This window comes from Onychomys torridus, chromosome 13, assembly GCF_903995425.1.
Source record: "Onychomys torridus chromosome 13, mOncTor1.1, whole genome shotgun sequence".
Classification (NCBI taxonomy): domain Eukaryota; kingdom Metazoa; phylum Chordata; class Mammalia; order Rodentia; family Cricetidae; genus Onychomys; species Onychomys torridus.
The window spans coordinates 42,409,218-42,423,034 of record NC_050455.1 but is presented as its reverse complement, the minus strand read 5'-3'; the positions used below and the strand labels follow the sequence as shown (position 1 = coordinate 42,423,034).

Genomic DNA, 13,817 nt, shown 5'->3' with positions numbered 1-13,817 from the left:
CACTGCCCCCATGAACTGAGAACAGCTAAGTTGCCTGAACAAGACTAAGCCCATTGCCAACGTCCCAGCACAGATGGGGGCAGGGATGCATAAGGCATTCTGCACAGCTGACAGCTGACGGCTGCTGGAGAAGGGAAAGTGAACGGGGCAGGTGGGGGTGACAGGTTGATTAATCTCCAGGGGATGGCCCAACACCACAAGAATACACACAGCACTAACAGGACTCAGTGACCTTTGGTTTTTGTTTCTTAAGGGACATAGGTGGGTGGGGGACATACTGGAAGAAGTGGAGGGAGGGAAGAAGGAGAAAATAGATATGATCAAGATACACTGTCTACATTTATAACATGGATAAAGAACAAACTTTAAATATATTTTAAATAAAACAATATTTATACTTATGTGGGCACCTGACCTTAATAAAAAAATTCTCATAAAAAATTAGAAATTATTTTTCTCAACTTTGCCAACACTAAGAGCTTGATTATATTAACTGATCTCACAACTGATAGCCACAAATTCAATTAAATTGGCAGTGGCAATCCTGCCATAAGCTAACCAGACACTGTACTGTAAAGTCAAGGACTAGACCTTGACACCAGGGAGAAGTCATCTGGACAAGTCAAGCATCGTTCCATGTGTCCTGTGGGGCCACAGGCCAGCTTAGCTTAACAAAGACACTTGGAGTAGCAGGGACTTTCCACTGCAGCTCCTAAGCTGGCTTTCTTTTTCCTTGGATTCCTTCCCACTGCCTCTTCCTCTGACAGTCTGACTGACATCGTCCTAATAACACAATCACACTGTCAAGACAAGGGTAAGGAGAATGAGAAGACCAGGCCAACCTGGACCTCAGGGAAACCTGCCTGTCACTCAAAAAGAGAAAATACGCCTTATACAAATCATTCCTAGCACACCTTTAATCTCAGCACTGGAGAAGCGGAAGCTGGTGGATCTCTGTGAGTTCAAGGCCAGCTAGGTCTACATAGTGAGTTCTAGAACAGCCAGATCTAAATAGAGACTCTGCCCAAATAAATAATAGATGAATGAATCAATGAATAAATGAATGATAAAATAAATGAATAAAAGCAGTCCCTGGGTACAAATTCTCGCAGAAGAGAACTCTTTTGTAGCTGTCACACTGAGCACGTGACTCCCATGGCTGCTCTCCTTGCTACTACCCACACTCATGACTTTCTGAGTTCCTGGAAGTCAAGCAACAACCAGCTTTGCCAGATTTATAAAACACTGGTAGAAAAACTTTACAAGATCATTAGGAGTGTGTGTTCAAATACGAGCCTAAATGCTAAAGACATAGTTATTTTGTCTAAATGCTGGAATCAGAAAGAAAAATTTTGCCTTTATCCACTTAGAAATACTAATTCTAAACTAAAAACACTGCCAAACTACAAAATTTCACGTCCATGACACTGCCAAAGTAAGGACAGAGTTTTCATGGCAGAGAAGACACTGACACTCTATACATCATAACATGCTTCGGAGACATGAACAAAAGATCAGCCATGCAAGCATTTTTCTTTTTACATGAACACTCAAGTTATAAAATATAAAGATGAAAAATTAATAAGCCAATAATTAAAGAAAATAATTGTAAAATAATCATGAACTTACCAGTTTAATTGCCACATATTCATTTGTGTATAAATTTTTACCTTGAAAAAGGAAGAAAAAAGTCAGATCCTGCTAATACTTTTAAATTTAATTGACATAACTTTCATGACCTATACTGTTTTTACAAAAAAAAAGTATGTAAGACATTTAAATGCTTTTACTTCCAACTCTGAAAAAAAAGGAAATTGCTAAGTTTGCTATCAACTCAATAATGCATTTAATATTTCACTTAGATTCCAAGTAGAAATCAGTACTAATAAGTATGTTATCCAATTATAATAAGGAAAATATTCTGACTGTTGTTATATTGCATGCAACTTAGAAAATAACCAATATGCAAGTGAATACTGAATCCATTTTAAGCCAGAATACTTATATGAAAGAAGATTCTCCCCATTCACCATTTCCTTTTAAACCATTGTGGAATACAGTATTATTATGCCACATATTTAATCCAGCATATAAAAAAAATCCAGATATATTAAAAACTCTGGAATATGTTTAAAAAACATAATAAGAAAACTAATCAATATTGGCTAAAAAACACATTAACTACTTTTAGAAGAAAATTATTAGTGTCTCAACTTACAAACAAATTATTTAGAGTTAAATATAAAAAAAATGAAACAAAAAATACTTATCTCAATATATGGAGACCTTTCTAGCAATAAGAAAACATGAAGACAGGATTTTATGCATATTTGGTTATATGAAATAATTTAAACTTCTAAATACTGACAATTATGTTAAGTGCAAAGCTATGTAAATGACAAATCAGAATACAGGTTTAACATCACTAACATGCAAAGAATTTACATAAACTACAATTATCTTTGTGTTGGATATAAGCTAAAAAAAATTCCAGTGGTCAGCATCTGCAGCCCCAGGGGAAAAAATAGTATGACGAATCTGAGAATCAATAAACATAGAAGGGTAATTTGAAATATAAATTAACATGTATCTTTACAAGTATATCGAAAAGAATGAAATAAAAATAACACATGTTGTTTCTTAATTTCCAGTACTTTTTCAATTAGCATGAGTGACAAAACAGAATGACTTGTTTATTTGTTTGTTTTTAAACTGAGAAAGTGGCTCTGGTTACAGTGACTACTAAAAACAAAACAGGCAGTTTATCACTTTTCATGCTTGGCATTTTTCTGCACAGCACCCTTTAACCTTTCAGGAAGTGCCTAATTTCAGCTTCAGAAGTGAATTCTGCCCTTTACAGAGCAGAATATTCATGATTTGGTATAAATAGTGTCCTTACTGCATAAAAATGCATAAAGGGAAAAATTGTCATATTAATGCTGGGTAGCATTAATCTCATAAACTCAACATATTTGAAACATTTAACCCAATAGAAATACCAAGTGGTACAGATCAAGTTTTATTCTGAAACTCATTAAATAAACCTACATAAATAGTTTTCAAATTTTAGAGAATGTTTTATATTTTTAAGGAACTAGTTTCACATTTAGAAATGTTTTCATGCACCTTTTTAGAAACTCATATGAATTAAAATGTAGGTGTCCTCTAGCAAATCTAAGAGTGTTAGTAACCATTTTAGACTGGTATCCTAGTCACAATCGAATCAAAAATGAAAAAAATATGTTTCTTCAGAGCATTATATTCTCTTCATAACTATATCATTTTATTCTGAACTATTAAATACAGATACCACAGAACCAAAACACACCAAAATTTTTGCTCACTTTCATGGTCTAATCTTTCATGTCACAGAAAAAAAAAAAAGAAAAGAAAGAAAGAAAGAAAAAGAAAAGGAAAGAAAGAAACAAAGGAAACAAAGTTGAATCTTAAAAAGCATCATCTTTGCTAACAGAGAGATCTGGCTGAATGGTGGGGATTACAGTCATAAATATGAATGATGATTAACTAATACACAGTCTTCTCACTGAGTACAGCCATAGTGCTACCATTAGATTTTAATCAATGTGTTACACACAAAAGTGAATGGTGTACAAAGTGTGTCTGTCTGTGTGGTATGAGTAAGACAGAGCAGATATAGAGAATTCCATTAAGGTTCTAAGTGGACTGGGCAGAGTTCATTGATATCTTAATCTATTTCACGTGACATTTCCAATAGTTTTCTGCTGCACTGAACCAAAGAAGTTTTACCAATACTGTGGAATTGGAATTATTACAGAAAACTATGTCCTTCAGATGTTACATGTATGTTTATAGCAGGGACTACTAGTTATCCATCAGTACTAACTCTGCACTTCCCATAATAAAGAATGTCCAAGTTCAAAAGTAGTTTTCCAGTTAGCTACAAACTACATTTTCCAGGCTTTTTCAGCTTAATGTGGCCAAGTAATTAACTTCACACCAGTGAACATGAAGTACAACACCTCCAATTTCCAGGAATGTACTATGTCCCAGAATCTTGCTTTTCAGTTTGGCTGATGGAAGGGAGTAGCAGCCAGTAAGATCACAGTACAGACACTAAAGCCACACTCTGAACATACAGGATACAGATACCCCGAGTGTTCTCCCTCTGGTCTGGGTTATGTGGAAGAAAACAAAATAATTTGATTAAAAAAAAAAAAAAAAAAAAAAAAAACCTCTATTTGGGGATTTTCAAATTCTCTGTCATAACATCATTGTCAATTTTTAAATTTTTACATTTTTTTCTTTATTGGGGGGGGGGGGAGCATGCATGTTCCGTGGAGCACATGTAGTGGTCAGAGGATAACTTGCAGAAGTCAGTCTGACTGTCATCACGTGGGTACCAAGGATTAGACTTACGTCATCAGGCTGGGTGACAAGTGCCTTTGTGCACTAAGCCATCTTGCCAGCCCCACCATCTATTCTTTGATTTTACATTTTCAAGTGTTTTAGAATTTTTTTGCAGAAGAAAAGTCAATAAACAAAAAAATGATGAATTTACCCAAATCTTTACATAATGGAGATATAAGGCTTTTGGAACTTTCAACACTGTAATTTTCAAGCACAAACATCAAAATAAGGAGTTGTGAGCAATTCAGCAATCAGAAGAGAAAAACAAAAATAAGAAGTTATAAACTCCTGTGGAAACTTATGTCAAAAGGTACTGTATCTTATTTCAGATACGGTAAATTCATAAAATGTTATTTCTGACTTTTTTTTTTTAATGTAATGCCAATTAGACACAGCTACAAGAAAATAGAAGAGAAACTCAGGAAAATAAAGTTATTTATATTCAAAGTCTGAAAGCATCACACAGAATGCCAGAGAACAGCCAATCTCAACCCGTGGGCCATGGTCTCTTTGGGGGTGGTTAGACAATCCTTTCATGGGGTTGCCTAAGACCATTGGAAAACACAGATATTTATATTACAATTCTTAACATAGCAAAATTACAGATATGAAGTAGTAACGGAAATAAGTTTATGGTAGGGGTCACCACAACACGTGGAACTGTATCAAACATTGCAGCGTTAGTTAGGAAGGTTGAGAACCACTGCCATGGAGGACTGCAGAAGCTCCCTGTTTGAGTTAGTGGCAGAAGACGAGAAGGTAAGGAAAGCTGAAGCCAAGGCCTTTATTATAGAGTTTGGGGGAAGACAAGACAAGGTAAACAGATTAGGGCTGATGTGTCTCCATAGCTCCAATGACCTTTGGGTGGAGGGCTAGTCTCCAATAGCACAGCACAGAATACTGTTCTTGGACACATAGGCGGATAAAGACAGTAAAGCTGGAGATTGGATAATTCCCATACTCAAGGAATGCCCCTACTTAAGTCTCTAGTAATTGCTCTTTTCCTAAGAACTGACCAACTCTAGGAGGCACAGGCTCTCCCCAAACAAAATGGTTTTTTGATTTTGTTTGTTTGTTTAAGATGTCCAAAGAAGACTTCTGGGTATTTCAGAGGATCCGGGTTCAACTCACAGCATCCACATGGCAGCTTACAACCATCTATCACTCCAATCGAGTGGACTGAACATCCTCCTCTAACCACCACAGGACTGCACATACATGGTACACAGACATACATACAGGCAAAACACCCACAAAAAATAAAGGGTGGTGAGGAAGAAGCCTCGGCACTGACACTTGATGAAATAAAAGTCAAAACAATGCACAATAAGCTCTTTTACTTCAAGAGAAAACCTCACCAGACACTGAGGCTGTAGAAACTCTTGGATTGTTAGACACAGGGCTCTCACCTGCCCCTCCCCTAAACAACAACAAGTAAAGACAGCTAGTACCAGAGGGATCTGAGGTACCTCACCTTCCAATTTAGCCCAATTCATTCAATAAACTGGTATCAAAAATTAGTTCAGAGAAGCTTAATGTTGCAGTGTGCTGAAGGTAAAGCCAGTGGCTGAAGCAAGTGAAATCAGTCACTGTTGAGTATAACTCCCCCAAGCCTTAAGGCTCAGAGAACATGAAGAGAGAGGGGCAGAAGGAATCAAGAGCCTAATAACTGGAAAGAGTGCTATGAAATGCTGTGTTCTACATGACATGACGACTCCATGCATGACCTCCCAGCACCTGAGGTTGTCTTCACAAGACCTGCTCAAGATTGCAGCCATCAACATTAGAGCATGATGGGAGGGACTCCTGAGGTGCCACCCTGGCAGTCTAGGATTAGAAAAAGCAACTTTCTTCAGTGAGCTATATATATATATATCCACCGCTAAGTTGGTCCTCACACAGGCACAGACAAGGCAGTCCTAATTAAACTCAGTAGGGCCATGTTCTAAAAGTCAAAACCTGCTGAGTAGAAGGGAGACTGCTGGGAAGAGTACAGAGGCAATTGGAAAGGATCTAAGAGGTGTGTGGGGATCCAAATCCGTCACACATATGCATGAAATCGTTAAAGAATTTTAATGATTTTTAAAAGATGCCCAAAGATCACAACATACAAAAAATGCTTTAAATACACAATATAATCCTATTATTTTGGCTAGCTATGTTTGAAGTATGTGGTATGTTTCAAAAATAGTTCTAGGGATCCTGAATTGTTTAAACTTGAAATCTATCTACCAACAGTCAAAAAACTCAAGTTTTACTGCCAACCTATGGATATAAAAGAAAACAACAAATAAATCAACCTATCATTTAAAATAAAAATGTCTAACATGTTGATTTAAATAAAATTTAAATTTAATGTTTACAAATTTGTTTGGTTTTTAATCTCAATCCTTTTTGAAAAACTAATAATAACCTGTAAGAACAGTTTCCAGCAGGGGACAGCACTGTATCTCCTTGGGGCAACTACATGGGGTGGGGCTGGGGGTATCTTTGAGTTCTATGTAAGGTTACAATAGCAAGGTATCAATGAGGTCTCAAGTATTTAATGAGTCCCTACAATATGAGAGACAGCTTTCTACAAAAACAAAAAATTGTCCAGCCTAAAATGGGCATCCTTGTTGAAAATAAGCATCTTTGCTAAAAAGCACTTATCTATGAAAGGTAAACCTCATATTCTTTCTCGCTCAAATATCACACACACACACACACACACACACACACACACACACAAATTAGTATAGAAAATCAAATGTTTGGAATGTTTTTTTTAAAGATTTATTTATTATTATGTACACAGAAGAGGGTGCCAGATCTCATTACAGATGGTTGTGTACCACCATATGGGTGCTGGGGATTGAACTCAGGACCTCTAGATTTTTTTATTAATGTGACTTTAATAAAAAATACTTTAAGGATCCAAAGCAGGATTGGAGAGATGGCTCAGCAGTCCAGAGCACTGGTTGCTCTTCCAGAGAACCTGGGTTCAATTCCCAGCACTCATATGGCAGCTCACAACCATCCGTAACTCTAGTCTCAGGATCTGACACCCTCTTCTACCCTCTGCAAGCACTAAAAGTAATGTACACATGGTACTCACATATAGATGCAGGAAAAAGTAATGCTTATAATAACTTTTCTACACAAAGAAACCACGGAGGGCTTTGAAAAGAAAGAGACCCCTGAGTAGTCTCTGAGTAAGAAAAATTAAAATGACTAACTTAGCTCTACATGTCTATAGACATGAGTGTACATATGTAAAGTACTTAGACATCCATACAACAATGACATGCATAGCAAGAGAAGAGACATTTATCTGCTGGATATGGACACTCCTCCTGGGGAGGGAAGAAGCGTGAAGCTCAGGAAGTCAATGACCTTCACAAGGCCCCTCCCCAAGGCTAAGTTTATGGAAGCAATAACAGCTGCTTAGAGAAAAGGCTCTCCCACCCATGAGGTTGTGGAAAGAACACTCTCCCCACCTGTCAAGCTGTCTGTAAGTCAGGCAGATCTCCAGAAGTGCAACTTTTCCTGAGCTGGCACCCACACAGGGTGGGCTTTTCAGTGATGATGTTGCCTTTGAGGCATACTGGCCTCTCACGTAGACTACTGAAATTAACGTCAGTAAACTCATGGGTTTACCAAGCTTGATTTTGATAGAATCATGTCTTTGCAGGGAAAGTCTCATATGTTATTATAGTACACTAACTTGACTTAAAGATACACATATATTTAATATATTTAAATAAATATGTAAGTATCTTACACATAAATACAACACACTTAGATTCTACATAACCACTTGATTGAATAAGATTAGAGATACTAAGGCAGCACATCGTTTTTATTTTTGCTCACTCACAAATACAAAGAAAGGAATGCTCCACAATATATATGCATTATAATTTCAGTATACAGTTCATGAGACACTATGTCTCATATTGTTCTGGTTAAGTTGGCCCACTTGATTTGTTCTATGTGAATATATACACACACAGAGTGTATATTTAAGAATAGTTATTTCTAAATTATGTGGAAAACGAATAAAAACAACCAAAGCCTATACAGATATTGTGTTAGTCTTTTGTATTATACTTTAAATTTAATATTTATAATAACCTAGAACATGATTCATGAACATTTTTCAGTATATGATCAATGTTAAGAATTGGATGAATGATCTCAAAATGTGACAGAAAAGTAAATAATCTAGTTTCTCTAACTCCCAAGTAAGAATACTATCTTGGAAAAATAGGCCTAAAGTATTTGTCCTTTCAAACATTTTAGTCCCTATTAAATGCAAAGGAATCTGCCAATTACATCGTTTATAGCTATGTACAAAGAAGGTCACTAGCTTTTATTAGCTTGCTTCTTCATTCATTCCTATTTAAGGTACATTAGCAACACAAAACAAATTAAACAGAAGAGACACTACAAAGTAGGATGTTTTACAAGATGATAAGAGATAGCTCAGTAGAAACATACAAATCATTTTATTTTAAACTGCTGAGACCCAGTGAAAATTGTGAAGTCATTTTTTTCCCTCAAGTTCATAGTCTTGGTCTAGTGAGGCAAGCCTTTAACGTATCTTAGTACTGATTTCTGTGACTCCATGCCACATTCCATATTTCTTTTCAATGAAGACAGCGTCTTTACTTCACTAGGACTAAGAAGACTGAAATCTCACATCTCTATCTGTCACTGAGCCACTCTGTGGCATTCAGCAAGTACCTTCCCTGTGGAGCCTCAGGTTCCTGAAGTGGACAGTTAGGAGCTTCAGGAAGCCCAGCATTTCCCACACTGTTAACAGCATGAGTATATACTTGAGATCTTGTTAAAGAAATGATCCTGAATCTTAGCCTAGACAGACACAGTAGGGCAAAGGAAAGGGGTGAACGGTGCAGAGAAACAAGCTATTATAATAAGTCAAAGTTAATTTTACATAGTATCTTAACTTGACGTTAAGCCACATATATGATTCTAAAGTGATCAGTTACTATGTTTTGAAATATGAAAATAGAACCTAAATATCCACCAAAAATATACTATGCAACAAAAGACTTCCTGGAGGCTATGGCCTTTGTATGGGTGTTTTGCCTGCATATACATACATATATACATACACACACATACATACATACATACATACAGACAGACAGACAGACAGACATACGTCTGCACTGTGCACCTGAACCTGATGCTCAGGAAGGTCAGAAGAAGGCACAGGATCCCTTTAAACTGGAGTTACAAGTGGTTGTGAGCTGCCACGTGGTGCTGGGAATCAAAGCTGGGTGCTCTGAAAGAGCAAGTGCCATAGGCATGGCCTTTTAAATTTACTTTTTCTTGTTTTCTCACATTCTTAAGAAATAAGAATAATCTCAAACAAATAGACATCTAGATACTAGGGAATTCCTTACAAATCAAAGCACAAATAACTAAGAAATTTGCAACATCTGTATTCTTTATAACCAGCATTTTGAGAAACCATGGTCAACTAAAGCCCTCAATGTGTACACTGGAAGAACTCAACAACTAAAACAAGAAAGTAGCTTTACAAGTGTATTCTTCACATTATGTAATAAAGAAACAATCTCACCTAATCGTAATTCTCCAAAATTGCCACATCCAATTTTTTTCCCAACTCTAAAGTTAGGTCCAACCATTAAAACTCCGGATGACGAAGACCCAGTTCCTCGAGTGCTGTGCCCTGATCGACCACTGGGTCGTGCCATTCTATCATCTGATTTGTCCTTGTCTTTCTTTTTACTATCCATATCAAGTTTGCGGTACTCCACTTTGAATTCTTTAATCAAGACAAGCACAATGAAATGGGGTACTGTAAGAGTAGGTGCATCACTAGGTAACAGTACCCGATGAGCAATGTCAGCATTCAGACTTCAGCGGGTAGACCGTCAACTGATGCGTGTTCATCCCATTCGGACAACTGTTCACAGCTGTCTTCTCAGCAAAGTATGTCTTCAAAATTAGCTTCTCAGCAAAATATGTCTTCAAAATTATCTTCTCAGCAAAGTATGTCTTCAAAATTCCTTCTCAGCAAAGTATGTCTTCAAAATTACCTTCTCGGTGATACAAGCTGGTGTTGATAGAGAGCTGTAACATTAAAGAGAAAACTGTCAACAAAGATAGCACACATATTTAGGGAAGTGAACGACAACAGCTTAGGTTACCTGTTGAGGACCCTAAAATCAAAGCACAGTAGACTCTTAAGTCTACCATTACTTTGTATGTCTATACTTTAAGACCAAACACCACAAAAACCAAATTTAACTTTTTTTAAAAATCGTGTATTTGTGTGTACATGTGTGCATGTGTGTTTATATGACCATGAGCATGTGGGCACATGTATGTGCATGTATGTATGAAGGCCAGAGGTAGCAATCAGCTTTTGTTGCTTTGCTAAAACATCATCATCAAAATCAGCTTATAGAAGAGTTTATTTTGGCCACAATGGTGAGGAAGGCAAGACATCAGGTGGCTCACACAGAAGTTGAGAGATCATATCTCAACTGCAAGTAGCAAGCAGAGAAAGCAAATTGTAAGCGGGTTAAGACTGAAAACATAAGCCTACCCGAGTGACAGACTTCCTCCAGCAAGGCTAGACCTCCGAAGAATTCTGGACCCTCTGCAAACAGTACCACCAACTGGGGACAAGTGCTCCAATATACAAGCCTACTGGGGCCATTCGAAATTAAGTCACCACAGATGTCCTCCTTAATCTCTCTCCACTTCTTTCTTTTCCTTTTTACTTTCTTTTTTTTTGGGGGGGGAGGGGGGCTCTTACTAATCTAATTAGTGTTCACTGGCTAGCCAGGCTGGCAGAACAGCAAGCTCCAAGGGTCTGCCTGCCTGTGCCCCTTTCCAGTGACAGGCTTACAGAGGCACACATCATGCCCGCCTTTTTTACATGAGCACTGGGGATCCAAACTCAGGTCCCCATGCTTGTGCAGGAGCTACTTTTCCACCTGAGGCAGCTCCCTGTCCCTCACAAACACAAAACTTAAAAATCAGAGATCTGGTTACTTCAAAACAACAAAGGAAAAAGTCCTGAGTGTGTCATAAAACAATACACATTGAGTAACCTAGACATTCCAGTTTAAGTTATTGCAATCAGAAAAAGGAGTACTCAAAAGTCTGGGGTATTCATACAGCTATTCTATTTAAAAGCAGAAGAACACCACATTTAAAATTTTTATTTAACGATTTTCTTCACTCTTGTACACTTAATTTTTAGACTTTCCAAAAGTATATTTTCATTTTATCTTCATTTCAAAAGTATATTCTCACTTACTCAAATATTTATTATTCTTTACGTATAGGAAAGAGTCACAAAACTGATAATACAAAAACATAGTCTCCATATTTCTCAAGGAAAATAATTTTTATGTAACACTCAAACTAAGTCTTTCAAGAAGTAATTTCCGAGGCTAAGAGATGTTGAAGAAGATAGGTATAAAAGTTTCTTTTAGAGGCAGGGTTTTATTATGTACCACAGGCTGGTTTCAGAGTTACAATCTTCCTGACTCAGACTCCCGAGTTCTAACATTACAGCTATATACCACCATGCCTAGCTACATGTATTGAATTTTCCAAAATAAGAAACTGTTGGGGACTTTTCAAAGAGCAATCACACACTTCCTTTAGAACTTTCAGGTAGCAAACGCATGTGACCTCTGTGGGCAATCTGGCAGCTGTATCACATCTAAACACTCCAAAGGGGCTTCCATTCCCTGCAGTAACAGTGTCAAACTAGGTTGTGGTAACATATGCCTGCAATGCCCTTACTGGGCTACATAATGAAATACGGAAGAAAGAACAGAACACCTCAAAATGTAACGTGTAAAAATATCTATAAAGTCAACACAACCCCAAGCAACTAACTGGTCAGTGAGTTTGTTTCTAAACTGATAAGACCATTCCTAAAGTTGATGTGGAAATGCAGACTCTAGAATAAACAATTTCAAATCACAAAAACAACATTCAATATACAGCACCTGATGCCAAAGCTTACTAGGGAGCTACAGTAATCAAGATAATGCGGAGCTACTACAGAACGGGTAAACGAAACAGCAGACTCCAAAACAGCCACACAGATGGTCAGCTGTTTTCCACTAAGGCACCAAGTCGATTCCAAAGTGACATGAGTCACAATAACCATACATCTGTGTGGAAAAAAAAAAAAAAAGGACCTGCCTCAATCCATGAAAGAATAATATGTGTAGTATGAATCTTAAAGGTACTTGTTAATAAAAACAAACCTGAGGCCAGTTATTGGGGTGACTGCTGGAAGATCAGAGAAGCAGAACAAGCCACAGCTATCTCACCTTGTTAGTTCCACAGGTGATCCTGTTTCCTCAGGCCGGAAGCTTCTGCGTCCTCCTCCACATGAATCTCAGCTGAATGTGTTGCTCCAAAGCCTGAACGCTTAGCCAACCAAATGCTTAACTAACTACATGCTTTACTAACTTAGATCCTGGTCCTCAGGCCTTATATACCTTTCTGCTTTCTGTTATCACTCCCTGGGATTTAAGGCTGGGTCACCACGTTCAGCTGTTGTTAAAGTGGCCTTGAACTCAGAGATCCACCTGGCTCTGCCTCCCAAGTGCTGGGATTAAAGGCGTGCACTACCACCGCCCAACTTCTGTTATGGCTTGCTTTTCTCATTTTCTAGCCACCATTTGTGGCTCTGTATCTAGTGGCTGTCTGTTCTCTGACCCCAGATAAGTTTATTTTGGGGAACATACAATGATGCTGCTACCTGGGCTTACTGCTGCTCGTTCAGAGAAGAATTGCCAGGACCATCATGTTACAAGAAAGATTCGGCAAAGGTCAGTTTGGAAAAGTTTGACAAGACAAATGATGGGAAGAAATTGCTGTGAAGATTTTCTCTTCTAGGGAAGAACGTTCATGGTCCCGAGAGACAGATATTTATCAGATTGTGACTGCTCCAAACCACAGAGGAGGCACCAAAAAAAAAAAAAAAAATCTAAAAGGAACCATGATCATGCCTAACAGTGACTTTGAAATCTTCAAAAGGATGATGGGACTCCACAATGATGATGCCACATGGACTATGGTAAAGCCATTAACACCATGGAAAGATCAACTTTGGACTACAAACTGCTCAGGACAATTTCGAGATGACTGGCTGAGATGATCCAGCCTGACGGACTACTTGAACCCTAAGGACTTGAAACAAGCCCTGCACTTTATCATCTCACTATGCAGCAGCGGGACAAATGATACAGGACTTGACAATTAACCCAAAAATTTTCTTTTCAGGATCCCCTAAAGATGGAAGTAATTTTAAAAAGACGACGCCCACATCCCCAAAGGGTGGGATGGGAGGTTTTCAGTCGTTTAATGAGTTTTGGATATTGTCATTGTTTATGATGATTGGTTACAAGTTGTTC

The 13,817-nt window shown here is 37.7% G+C and overlaps 1 protein-coding gene across 4 annotated transcripts in view; it reads right to left on the bottom strand.

Moving 5' to 3' along the window:
* The window catches only part of Csnk1g3 (casein kinase 1 gamma 3), a 92,565-nt gene that overhangs the window by 53,618 nt on the left and 25,130 nt on the right, over positions 1-13,817 (bottom strand). For all 4 annotated transcript variants that reach the window (XM_036204967.1, XM_036204969.1, XM_036204968.1 and 1 more), the window contains exons 2-3: positions 9,983-10,497; positions 1,630-1,670 (exon numbers count right to left, since the gene is read on the bottom strand). In XM_036204967.1, coding sequence (XP_036060860.1) covers positions 1,630-1,670; positions 9,983-10,160 — 219 coding nt within the window. In that variant the 5' untranslated portion in view covers positions 10,161-10,497. The remainder of the gene's footprint in view (positions 1-1,629; positions 1,671-9,982; positions 10,498-13,817) is intronic.